The 13,339-nt window shown below is 31.9% G+C and overlaps 1 protein-coding gene across 1 annotated transcript in view; it reads right to left on the bottom strand.

The window, feature by feature from the left end:
- Nucleotides 1-13,132: 13,132 nt before the first annotated feature.
- LOC145328325 (uncharacterized) overlaps nucleotides 13,133-13,339 on the bottom strand; it is a 40,564-nt gene continuing 40,357 nt past the window's right edge. Inside the window, exon 41 of the mRNA XM_080171955.1 lies at nucleotides 13,133-13,261. Coding sequence (XP_080028081.1) covers nucleotides 13,242-13,261 — 20 coding nt within the window. The 3' untranslated portion in view covers nucleotides 13,133-13,241. The remainder of the gene's footprint in view (nucleotides 13,262-13,339) is intronic.

Below are 13,339 nucleotides of genomic sequence, written 5' to 3'. Positions count from 1 at the left end.
CATAATACATTATGATAGCATTTCTTACTCTGTCTTACAAAGTAATTTTTAAAAGCAAAGATTTTCTATAATTAGGGTCGCTCTGTCCGTCCATCCGCGACTTTTTCGTTATTTTAGGCACGTTATAATTGTCCTATTTTGCATGGTGATTCCTGTAGTAGTTATGTACAATTTAGAAAGCGTAGCAACTATATAATTGTTAACAGATTTTCCGTACGTCCATTTACAACATGTTTTTTTCACTTTTTTTAACAACAAATTTTTATATGATCTATTTATCCGATTGGTCTCATTTTAGGTATATTTATTCCTGGGACAACAAAGTACAATATTTTAAGCAAAGCAACTCCTAAAAATCAAGTCCCAAAAATGTTAGTATGTCCCTAAACATTATCCTGCATCAAGCAATTTTTCAACTTTACTTACAATTTTGCTTCATCTCAAATACATTTATATTCTTATTATTCAGTTCTGACACTATACAAGTGTTAATGCCCTTTTGTCCTACCGTTTCAGAGCTTTGCTTTTATGGATGTTGTCATCCTTGTTTTTCTTTGGAGTGGGTGGATGTTAATAAGATATAACATTTTAGGTCCATAAAATTTAACTGATTTGTAAAAAGCAGGGCTGTGAACCATGGCAAAAGCGGCAAAAATTTTGTCTTTGATGGTTTTAAAGGTTATTAGGGGGAAAATATTATCCCCCCCCACACACTTGAACTTCAATAACTCTTAAAATAGCCTGAAACCTAAACTTTGCCAAAAGCCGACTGTTCATTGAGAACCTACATGCATAAAGTTACAAATATATGGAGGTTTTTATTTTTCTTGTTTTCTATAAAATAAGTTTTGCTGTTATGTGAGAATACTGGAACCATATTATTATTTGTCTAGAGAGGAGGTCAGGGATCTAAAGGGATAAGACAATGGCCGATAAATTGTTGTACATCTCTCCAAGGATGAATCATAGAATTACACCTTCTGTACTAGATTAAACTTTGTTGTTAAAACGTCAACCCAATGAATTAGCCAATTAAAAATCACAAAAGTCCCCAAAGCTGATAAGCCAACGAATAAGAAGGTTCTTATTAAACTTTGGGGACTAGTTTATTTAACGGCCCATTGTCCCCTCTCTCTCTGGAGGAGGTACTAAAGAGAATATTAACACATAATCAATTGTAATACATTAATGACATATTATTAACAGTTTTTTTTCTACATTTAGTGTCAGTCCGTCTGTCTGTTTATTAGGGATATTACGTATATTAGATTTGTCCTAAGAATTTCAGCCCTATAATCATTACAAGAAAGTCCATTTGTCTATTTTTAAAATATTGTCTTATTTGCTTTCTTAAAAGCGAAGCTTTTCTATAATTAGGGTTGGTCCGTCCGTACGTCACAGACAGATAGCTATTTTCGTTGATTTAATTAGGATAGAATTGTCCTATCGATTCCAGACTTTGCATGGTGATTCATGTAGTAGTTAGGTACGATTTATTTAAAGCGTAGCAACTCTATAACCGTTACCAGAATGTCCGTACGTCCATTTTAAACATGTTGATTTAAATTTTTAACAACAATCATGTGATTAAATTATCCGATTGATCTGATTTTTGGAATACTGATTCCTAGGACAACAAAGTACATTGTTATAAGCAAAGCATCTCTATAATCAAGTCCTCAAAATGTAAGTATGTCCTTAAACAATATCCTGAATTTACGTGGTTTTTCAACAAATTTACTTTTATACATTCATATTCTGATTATTCAGTTCTTTTAGTTTTTAAGTAGTATTAATGTTCGTTTGTCTTACCGTCTCAGAGCTTCGCTTTTATGGATGTTGTCAACCTTGTATTTCTATTTGTAGGATAGTAGCTACTCTATAACTAGTATTTCTTTGTATGTTTGCTAGAATGTCTATAACATCAGTTTCACAAATTATATTATTTTAAATTAAAAAATGGAGACAACTAATTTTAAAATAAATGTGAAATATTCTTCTCTAGCTTAAACCTTGAGATAATATGATTAAGTTAAAACTATTAAAACTATAACTGGCAGTAAAATTAATTCTAACAAGGATGAATAAATCAAAATCTCCACAAAAATGTATTAAGTAGTCTGTTACGCATGTCTGTCCTGTCTTCAGTATGATTCGAAGCTTTTTATAATAACTATAATAAATGACGTCATACTGGTTTACCATTGGTCAATGAAAATGTATACTGGCCTGCCATTGGTAATATAGACTGGGGTATTAGCTATTTCTTTATAGGCAATATAAAGAGCATCATTAATTGAAAAAAAAAGATAGATTGCTTGAAAGGGTTATACTTATACCCTCCTCTGTTGGTAACACCTAGTGGTTAGGAATGAAGACTCTAACCTTGCATGGCCCTATTCTTAACAGGTTATTATACTGCGAAGCTACTCTAACCTATAATTAATATTACCTTACCTAAAGCACCATAATTACATCCAATCCGCAAGCAGAAAGTATGTTGTCTATTTGAAATGAGAAAATCCGTCAAAATAAGGTATGGACGACATACTGACTGCCTTTAATAATAGAAATGTTTTACTACTTAAAGTTTTTGTTAACTAGATAGAGAGATTCTTGGATATTCTTAAGAGTGAGAATACAAGACAACAATTATCACAGCATGGCAAATGGCTTAGTCTAAGTTGATAATATGTTGCAAAATTGCTTAATAACAGGATACTGTTTAAGGACAAACTTTTATTTCAGGTCTTGATTATAGAGATGCTATATAACAATGTTGTCCCAGCAATCATTATTCCTAAATATTTAATTTAAATTCTGATAAGGATTTTAGAGTTATTGCGCTTTCACAATCGTACCTCACGGTTAAAGGAACCAGTTTTGAAATCGATAAGACGATTCTAACATCCCCAAAATAACGATAAGAACCCTTCGTTACGCATCTAACCAATTCTAATTATAGAAAATCTTCACTCTAAAAAGAGCAACTCATGTTTAACTTTGCACAGACGTCCATTGTTAGGGGGTAAAGGGTGTTTACCCCCCCTCGAACTTTGAAGCCACTTATTTTAACCTCCTAAAAATCAAAAGCTTTGGCGTCTACGTGACTTTGGTTAATTTTTTGGCTGTGACTGTTTAAATTTTGTTGTTATGTAAGAACACTATTCAACAGAAGAATAAACTTATTAACTTTTACAAAAATTAGATGTGCTGAAAATGAATATCCTATTTCTTTCCTAATTTCCAAAGTTGTACAGCAGATAACCCAATTATTGCAAACGCTATTTTCAGCTACTCCGGTCAAAGGGAAAAGCGATATAATGTAAAAACGATTTTTACATTATACATTCAAAATTTAAATTTTTTTTTGGAAGTTTGAAGCTTTTTTAGCTAGTAGCAAATTTTGAGATAGGACGCGGACGCTAGGTACACTTTCGGAAACTAAATTTCAGTATTTCAATAATTAAGGTAAAGTTAATCAGGGAATTTAGGGGATAAGCTAATAGCCTCGGATAGTAGAGGACGGGATAAACCACGAAAACTTATTTTGTTTATCTTTGAACTTATTCTTGCTTAATATGATGTGCATGAATAAATTTTTAAATTGCTAGGTTGATAAAGTTAAAAACATATAAAATTTTAGTTAAGATTTAATGAACAAAAAAAAACACTTAAATTCAACACAGAAGATACTTAGAATACGGATTTGTAAAGATTAATTTATTCACACGTCCAATGGATATAAAAGTAGATAAGCCTCATAACTTGTTCCTAAATGTTACAGGAATCATAATATCAAGTTTAAAATCGATAGAATAATTCGATAGGACAGTCCAACGCTAATCATAGTAAAGCTTCGCTTTCAAAAATTTTACTCTTGCAAAAAGCTTGGATTGAAATGACAGGGGAATATTTGTCGTCCATTTAGCAGAAAATAATTTAGAAGCAGACGAAGAAGGTCTTTGAAAAAGGAAGAGAGGTATTTGTCTGTATATATATTAGGGCGGGTTCATATCGGAATTAGACAAAGAGGGTTTTAGAACGTGACCACTAAAAAATATATTTGATTACTTATTAATATGCAAAAACGACATTAAAAAAAATTTGAATTAGAACTATGGCTTCATGGTGCTCCCTGGAAAGGCCTTGAAGAGCTGAATCAGGAACTTTTGTCCGTTTCAAAACATCTCGTTCCTAGCCTTAGAAATCACTAAAAAACCACATTTTTAAAGGTTTATTGAGAATTGTCCAATTTGTAGAGTTTTTTTTTAGATTTTCTCAGGCTAGGAACGAGATTTTTTGAAACGGTCAAAAGTTCCTGATTCTACTCCTCAATGCATTTCCTGAGAGCACCATGAAGCCATAGTTCTGATTCAATAAATTTTTGACTCTCATTTACAAATAGCTATACAATTGAATGCCTGGTCGTCAGCGGTTTTAAGACTTAGGATAAATTTTCAATCATCCAGAGGTGTATTATACTCATACAAATCATTTGCAGATCCCCGCTTTGGCCTCAGAAAAAAATGTCAAAAATCGACCCACCCTAATATATATCTATACTATAGATCTGTTCTTGCAACAAGCGTGGATTTATTGACAGGGGAAAATTTGTCGTCCATTTAATCCAGCAGGAGGGAATTGGATGGGATAAAGGTGGGTGGATGGGGGCTATCGTTATTTTAGCCAGCTGGGACTCGGGAGTATCACTTTAGTAGAGTACATGAAAATCTGGTGCAACATCCAAATAAGTATACATCGATTGGATGGAGACAAACTAAATGTATAAAAGCTGAAAATCTAATACATAAAATTATAATAAAAAATAAATATTACACACGTGCTAAAAAATGTGAAAGTAAATAAAAACAAATCAAAAGAACCACAAGGAGTAAAGATACTAGATACCTACTTTTACATATACTAACGGATTCGCCCCTAGAAGCCTCTAGGGACACTTGACGGAATGGGAGGTGGATTAAGTCGACCCTTTTATTTAAATTTTTTGGGGGGTTGGGTAGGAATTCATTTTCTAGAGGCGATTCCTCAAAATAGTTATAAACCTTCCCTGGACCTGTAAGAAGCTTCACTTTAAAGGAGAACAAAATCGGTTCATCGGTTGCCGAGATCCTAAATATAAAGTTACTTATTTGTACTGCTAAAACAAACAAATGACAACATGCAGAAAGACGTACAGACAGACACAAACTACTAGAGAGTAGCTTCAGCATAGTTCTTAGAAATAGGTGAACTAAAATTAGTTTCCGAATGTGAACACATTTTCCTAGGTGTTTCCCAATCCTATCTCAATATTTGCTACTAGCTAAAAAACCTTCAAACTTCCAAAAAAAAAATCTAAATTTGAAAAATTAAAACTTTGAATGTATAATGTATAAATCGTTAATACATTCAAATTTTGATTTTTTTTTTAAGTTTGAAGGTTCTTTAGCTAGTAGCAAATATTGAGATAGGATTGGGAAACACCTAGGAAAATGTGTTCACATTCGGAAACTAATTTCAGTTCATCTAGAAATACGATAGGTTGAGTACTTTACCCTATGGATTTTATTTCAAAATAAAACACAAAAAGAAAAGTTCAACCAGCTAAATCTAAACTATTTTAACCTAAAAATATATATAAAGAATTAGCAGCTAAGCCCTATCATCTAGGGGCACTGTATTTGAAGGGGTAGGGAAGACTGAGATATAAAATAAATAAATAGCATAAAACCAGCCCAGGACCTGCGAAAACTCTACTCTAATTGTGATTGTTTATCTGATATGTAAGATAGACTGCGAGTTAAGATACCCATTACCAAATACATCCAAATACGTTATCCGTTTTTTATAATTGATTTTTTTGCTCTTCGCTACTTGCTATGAATGTTGTCATCCTTGTTATCTTCTAGAGATCCATATTTAATCTAGCTTATAATACAAAGTGTCATCTTATAGATTTACAAGAATGGATAAAGAATACGTGGTTATATTGACGGGGAAAATTTGGTTGTAAATATGGAATTCAGTTCGTTCATCCAGTAGGAGGGGAGGAGATGTGTACATAGAATGGATGGGGTGGGGAATCGTTATTTTCGTCATCATCGAGTATCACTTAATTAGAAAAATTAACAGGATCGAAAATATGGTGCCACATATGTACAAGTAATAATATATCAATTTTTACAATTCTAATATTAATAGATAGATAGATATAACCGAATGTTAACTATGATTTGGAAAAAGAAAATATTATTTTTTTTGGAAAGTAAATCAATTAATTTGGGATGTCTCTCTACCTCTTAACAGAAATGGTAAAAAATATTTTTTTTTCTTTCTTCACATTTACATATTACATTTGAATAATTATCCAGTATGGTTTTGAAACTGGTTAGTATCCGCACGGTTAGACCGGTTCTCAGTCATTCTGAAAAATCATGTATAGCATTCGTATTTAGACGAATAATAAAAATCACAAGGGAAACAGTCTCTAATACGAAGCATTATACAAAGATTATTGCTTATAACTTTTTCCCGTATATATATATTTTGTTATGATGTGTTTTGAGACTTTTATTTATTCATTATAATCTTGCCAACCTTATTAAAGTCTGTCTCAGATAGATATGAAAAGGAAGACAACATGCGTAAGCAGCATAGTACAACAAATCATTAATAGATAAAAAGAAAATACAAATAGAAAAATCCATAAGACCGATAGTATAATTTAGATACTGAAAAAAATGGATATATTTTCTCGTTTTCTCATTAACTCAACCCCCTTCACAGTAGCTTTTGATAGGTTATTTTAGGTTAGGTTAAGTTGGGTTAGGTGATTTTCCCGCAGGGATAGGCAATTGGCCCAGCAGGGGCTAGAAGTATGGGAAAAGCTACTGTAAAAAAAGACGCAACGCCCCTTAAGAGGCGTTGCAACGAAAGGGACTGTACCTTAAAATATTTACTGATCAATGAGTGTTTAACCTTTCATGGTCCATCGTTTATGTTTCCGGTCTGTCTCTCAATTGCGTCGTAAATAGCAAATTACTTTTGATTTATGAGCTTTGTTAATTATAAAAGTTGTCGTCCTTGTTTCCTTTTTCAAGCTTTTTAGCAAATAACTTCTCTATGGAATGAATATCTAAAATATTTATTATAATTTTTTAGGAATGGAAAAAAAATTTTAAACAAATATTTTATTCTTATTTATGAATTTTTTGTTGACGAACATTTTGAGAAATAATGTGTTTTCTAACAAAGCTTCACCATAATTTGCTTGATGCTACATTTTATTGTAATACTATTCTCAAAAAAAAAAACGCGCGGCTAGAGCTGTACTAGACAATAAAAACACACTTCTTAGTAGAAAATATATTTCGCTTTATTCAAGCCTTCTCAATTCTAATTATTTAAGAGTTTCTGTACAACTGTAATACTATTATTCTCATTATTCGAAGGTATTAGCAAACAACCACGTCCTCTCTTTCGTTGGATGAATTTGAAAATAATAGTTGGTTTGGGTATTCAATATTTTATATGCTTTGCAAATTTTAAAAGCGAGGCTTTTCTATAATTAGAGTCCGTCCACCCGTCCATCCATACGTCACGGCTATCGTTAATTTAAGCATATTTAAATTGTTCTCTCAATTAAAAATTTTGTATGATGATTTCTGTAGCAGTAAGGTACGATTAGAAAGTGTAGCAACTCTACATGTTTGGTATGCTATATTTTGGAATATTGATTCCTAGAACAATAAGGTACAATGTTACAAGCATCTCCATAATCAAGTCCCAAACAGTATCCTGTATTTAAGAAATTTCGCATTACATTTACATACAATATTGTTTAGACTTATTAAGTTTTGATTCTCTACAAGTGTTTATGTTTGTTTGTCATACTGTCTGATTTTTTTAGCTTTACTTTATAGATGTTGTCATCCTTGTTATTATTTATGAATATGTCGTACAATGTACACATCAATCATATTACCCTCAAATATACATAAAAAATATAATTTTTTTTAAGCAAAGCTTTTATATACTTTAAGCTGCTGCGAATAGACTTTTTAGGTCACGAATATTCTATGGTGAGTTAGACCTATGAGAAGCTACCCTGTTAAGGAGAACCCGATCGGTTCAGCGGTTAGCGAGATCCTTCGTTACAAACACATGACATCCTGTTAGTTTATTATAAGGATTAGTTAATTAACTTAATTATACAGAGGAAAATAAAATTTGCTCTTTCATAAAACAGCAAAAATACAATTTTAGTGTTTTGAAAGAGTTGAATGAATTAGTATAAAATTAACATTTTCTGGACAGTACGAGATGTATTTTTCTTTTTGTACTTACCCGGATTTTTAAAGGAAAATCAACAATAAACTATTCTATAATATAAAGTAGTAAGCTTTTTTTTGTGTGTAGCGAAGAATCTCGCTAACCGCAGAACCGATATGGTTCTCATTTACAGTGACGCTTTTTATAGGTCCTAAGATGGTTTAGAGCTATTTTATTTTTTATATAAAGATCTGGGTATAAATTTATTAGGATTTAATTTTGCGTCAATAAAATACAAATAATCCTTAATTTATCCTTTTTCCTCTTAAAATAACAAGATTTAAATAATGCTCTTAAGATGAAGTCTTTTTATCTTTTTTTTAATTTGCAAGAATCAATAGGGAAATTTCAATAACAAAATAACGAAAATAAAAAGATTATGATTATAAATATAAGACAGAGGCGTTAAACTAAAAGCTAGTTATTTATCGGATCGTAGTAGAGACAGCTTTCCGCGGATACTAAAATAAAACCAGTTTTATTGGCCCCGAACAAAACTGGTGTAAATTTTATGATTTATATTTTAATATTTGTAGAAAATTGTCTGAAGTACTATGCTTTACACGATTTACTCATTTTTGAGAACTGGTTCTATTCCACCGGATATCAATCAGTTTTGAAGCCATATTTGAAAATACTGTAAATGTTTGTTAAAATATGAATTAACATTGTTTTTCAGTATTTGAATATTGCCTATGTCCAATATGAATATGACAAGCAAAATCACAGCATATTACAATTTTATTATTGCCTACATAAAAAAATAAATTAGAGTAGAATGTATCCATGTCTACCTGAGCTGGATCTTTTAAATCATTTTAGTGGTGAGTCAGATCGGGGTGAGCCAACTTTCCACCAATGAGAGCACCAATGAAATGCCGCGCTATGATTGGCTGAAATTCGGCTCAACCCGATCTTGCTCACCACTAAAATGATTTAAAGATCCAGCTCTGGTTTGATTGCCCCAGTCGTGGGATACTACTACCATAGACGCCTCCCCCCCCTCTCAAACGTTGAAACCCCTAATTTCACCACCATCAAAACTTCAAAAATAAAAAAAATACATTAGATTATTCCTCTCTAAGATTTGAAACCCTAATAAAAAAGCTTGGACATCATTGTCTAACCTACATAAAAATGTCTCTAATAATTTTCATTTCATTTAAAAAAAAGTGTATGGGGGGTTTGAGGAAAAGATCCCCGATGCTATGGGCCAAATGCACTATCTATAATACAAAGTAGAATGCTGTCTGTCCGTCCGTCCCTTAAGATCTCGATAACCACTGAACTTATCGGATTCTACTCTTCAGGGAATATACCCATTAGTCCTGTGGTAGTTTTAAGCTATTTTGGGTGTTACACCCCCAACCCTCCCAAAAATGAAAGTTCCCCCCCCCCAAAAAAAATATGTTTTTAGGCAGTTACTTCACAAATACTTCATAAATAGCAGCACCAGAAAAACTTAACTTACATTTTTTTAAAATCACCTTTTGGGGCAAAGCCCCTAGAGGCTAGAGGCGAAGCTGCTAGTTAGAATATATGATTTTAACAAACTTTATATTATTGAATATTTTTTTGGTACTTGCTTACATGTGGTAGACTGGAGCACCGAAAACCCCCCCCCCCGCTTAGTTTTGACAAAAATAAAAAATAAGGGGGGGGTAGTTTTTTAATGTCTGGAAAACGGCAAGGAGGCAAAAAGCACCGCAAGGCAAAGAATTAACCCCCCCCTTAATTTTGAAGAAAATCAAAAATAAGGGGGGGGGGGGGTAGTTTTTTCACTGTACAACACGCCAGAAAGTTGAGTGAGGTAAATCAAGTAAATCCAGTATACCAGAGGGGAAACCTTATTACGAGATATTCATGTTTTGGGGCGTAATTTCCTTATTTACTGGCCAAAGTCAATAAATAAGGAAATTATGCCCCAAAACATGAATATCCCTGTAATAAGGTTTCCCCTCTGGTATACTGGATTTTCTTGATTTACCTCACTCAACTTTCTGGCGTGAAAAAACTACCCCCCCCTTATTTTTGATTTTCTTCAAAATTAAGGGGGGGGTTAATTCTTTGCCTTGCGGTGCTTTTTTCCTCCTTGCCGTTTTCCAGACATTAAAAAACTACCCCCCCCCTTATTTTTGATTTTTGTCAAAACTAAGCGGGGGGGGGGGGGGGGGTTTTCGGTGCTCCGGTCTTCACATGTAAGCAAGCACCATTTTTTTTTCTAATTAACTCATTTTATTTGGAAATGTTAATTAAATTTGTGTTGAATACAACATCTGTGCACTTAGTGTGTATCAGCGAAGCTTCTCTTTAATTATCTCTGTCTTCTTGTCCATCAGTCAATCTGTCAGTCAGTCAATCAGTCTGTTAAGCTATAAGGGAAATGGGATTTTCTCAGCTGCTGCTCAAGATAAATAGCTGTTTTTAGTAAAGATTTTCTATACCATTGAGCATTCTTTATGAAATTTACTTTGTCCGTCGTTCTATCAGTTATGCTACAAAATATAAACATTTAATAATAATAATACCTGAGAAAGTTTTCGTGACCTTTCTCCAATAAATCTATTTCTTTAAAAAAATGCTCTTTGAACTTGTCAGTATTCCCATCCATGATTTTTATGCTTTGCTACTTATGGATGTTGTCATCCTTGTTGTAGGTTAAAGTGTTCCAATGAAAAATAGCAATGAGATATGTTGAGAATTTTAAATTTTAATTCCTTTTGCACTAGAGATTTAAGGTTTAAAAAATAATTAAACTTTCAAATCCAATTTTATAAAGTAGTGAGGTTTTTTTTTGTCTGAAGTTTAAGATCTAAATAACTTAATCGCATGGGTTCTCTATTTTAGGTAAGATTCACATGGCTCATATGATGGTTTTAGACTATTTATTTTTGAAATTAAATCTTGGAAGGATTTAAAACTATTTTTCAAGCTCTTCTCTGTACCTTTGAATACAGAGTCCCTAGAAGCTACGGAATAGCCGCTAGAAGTATACAATCTAAGTATAGTAAAGTATCGTTTTGTATTGTTTTTTTCAATCTTTAACTTTTCCCCCTAACTTTGCACTTTTTTGTTACAAAAAATCTAGCATTACTTTTCCAAAATAAATAAATCTAAGACGACATTTAAATACATTGTAGTTGTAAACACACGCTATACAGAGATCCTAAAAGATCGTGCCCAAAGGCGGACATTAATATATAGATCAGGGGCGGAGGAACGCCCCCCTACTCTTATTTCATATTATAGCAAGGGATCTGTTTTTGAAATGTGATTTCCTTTAAAAAGATTTTTGGACTTTAAGACATGCAAATTCATTTTTTGCTTTCTTAACTCCTTTATTTAGCAACCTTACTTGAAAGCCTTTAAGAAACTTCACTGCAAAGAAGAACCATATTGATTCAGCTGTTAACGAGTTTCTTTGCTACAAACAGACAAACACCCTGTTGTTTTTATATAAGAATTATAAAATATATTATAGAACAATTTTATATTTACAGGTTTATTTTTAGTTGTTAAATGTTTGATAAATAATTATTAATTAACTACAGTATGATTACTTTAATAAGTATATCTGTATTCTATAAAGGCATGAAACTTTAAGTTTAGAGAAATAAAAAAACTCTATGGAGATAATAAAACGTTATTTTGAACACAGTAATAGTGTCTGACTGATTATGACGTAACAAAAAAATTAGCCAATGAGAGGCCACTATAAATTTTACCATTGGTCAATAAAGGCCTCTCATTGGCTAATTTTTTTGTTACGTCATAATCAGTCAGACACTATTACTGTGTTCCGTTATTTTGTTTAATTTAATGTTTTACATGAATGAAAATTACGAAGGAATATATGATTTATTATCATTTCTCTATGTTCTGTTTTTTAAAAAAAAATATACAAATTTGAATTTTAACTAAAAAATAGTTAATAAAACTTTAAAATAAGAAAAAATCAGGGATCTTAAGGGACAAGAAAATGGACAATAAATTGACATACATCCCCAATAATGACAAACAAAATTACCCCTTCGGTAAAGAATAAAATTATTGATATAAAAGTTAGATTGAACACTACTAGTATGGAACTAATATCAATTCAATACCAGTGCCCAAAGTTTATTAGCCAACAAATAAGATAACATGGCTATAAAACTTTGGATACCACTGTAATTTACAGTCCAATGTCCCCTCCCCCGCTGGAAAATATACATTTATATATTTGCTTCACGACCAAATCACTACAAAAAAGTGAATAAATAATTATTACATGAAACTAGAATATGACTTGTTAACTATATTGCACTTAGTTACGACATTTGGCATCAGTAATATTCAACAAAAAATTTAATTTACTTACATATTAGTCAAAAACATATTTAGTAACTTGTTTAAATACATGTTTAAAATAATCTAGGAAAGGATTGAAGTATTAATCCTTTCCCAATATTTTCAAGATATATTATAATAAACTAATGGAAGAATAATTTATCATCCATAGTTCTATATCTGCAACTATTAGTTGATATAACTTAGGACTCGGCAGCCAAGCGTCAGTCGCCTGTAAGCCTCAGGGAAATAAACCTTTTACAATTTAAAAATCAGCTGACTCAAATATGGCAATCCCTATTTTGCAAAAAAAATCAACGCCTTCAAAAGGGTTTAAATTTGAGGCTTATTGGCGGATGACGCGCGGCTGAAATCATATGTCGATAGGCACTATAATAATGACCGCTCTTACCGATTTTAAGCTGCTTATTTTGAAAAAAATAGCGGTTGCAGGGGCAATGTTAAATATTATTGTTAGAACTACAAGTTATAATACATATGTTATAGAATTAATCATAATATCAATAAATGTACATTGTACAAACTAAGAATATTGAATTCTCCATAAAACTTGAGTTCTATTTGGCAGCTACTGAACCTAAAATGTATAATTATGAAATTAAATATTTTGTGATGAGCAAACCTATCTATCTATCTGTATAACTATCTAACTAAC

The sequence above is a fragment of the Acartia tonsa genome, chromosome 9 (genome assembly GCF_053477335.1).
Source record: "Acartia tonsa isolate MP-2025a chromosome 9, ASM5347733v1, whole genome shotgun sequence".
In the NCBI taxonomy this organism is placed as follows: Eukaryota; Metazoa; Arthropoda; class Copepoda; order Calanoida; family Acartiidae; genus Acartia; species Acartia tonsa.
This window is presented reverse-complemented; position numbering and strand designations above follow the sequence as displayed.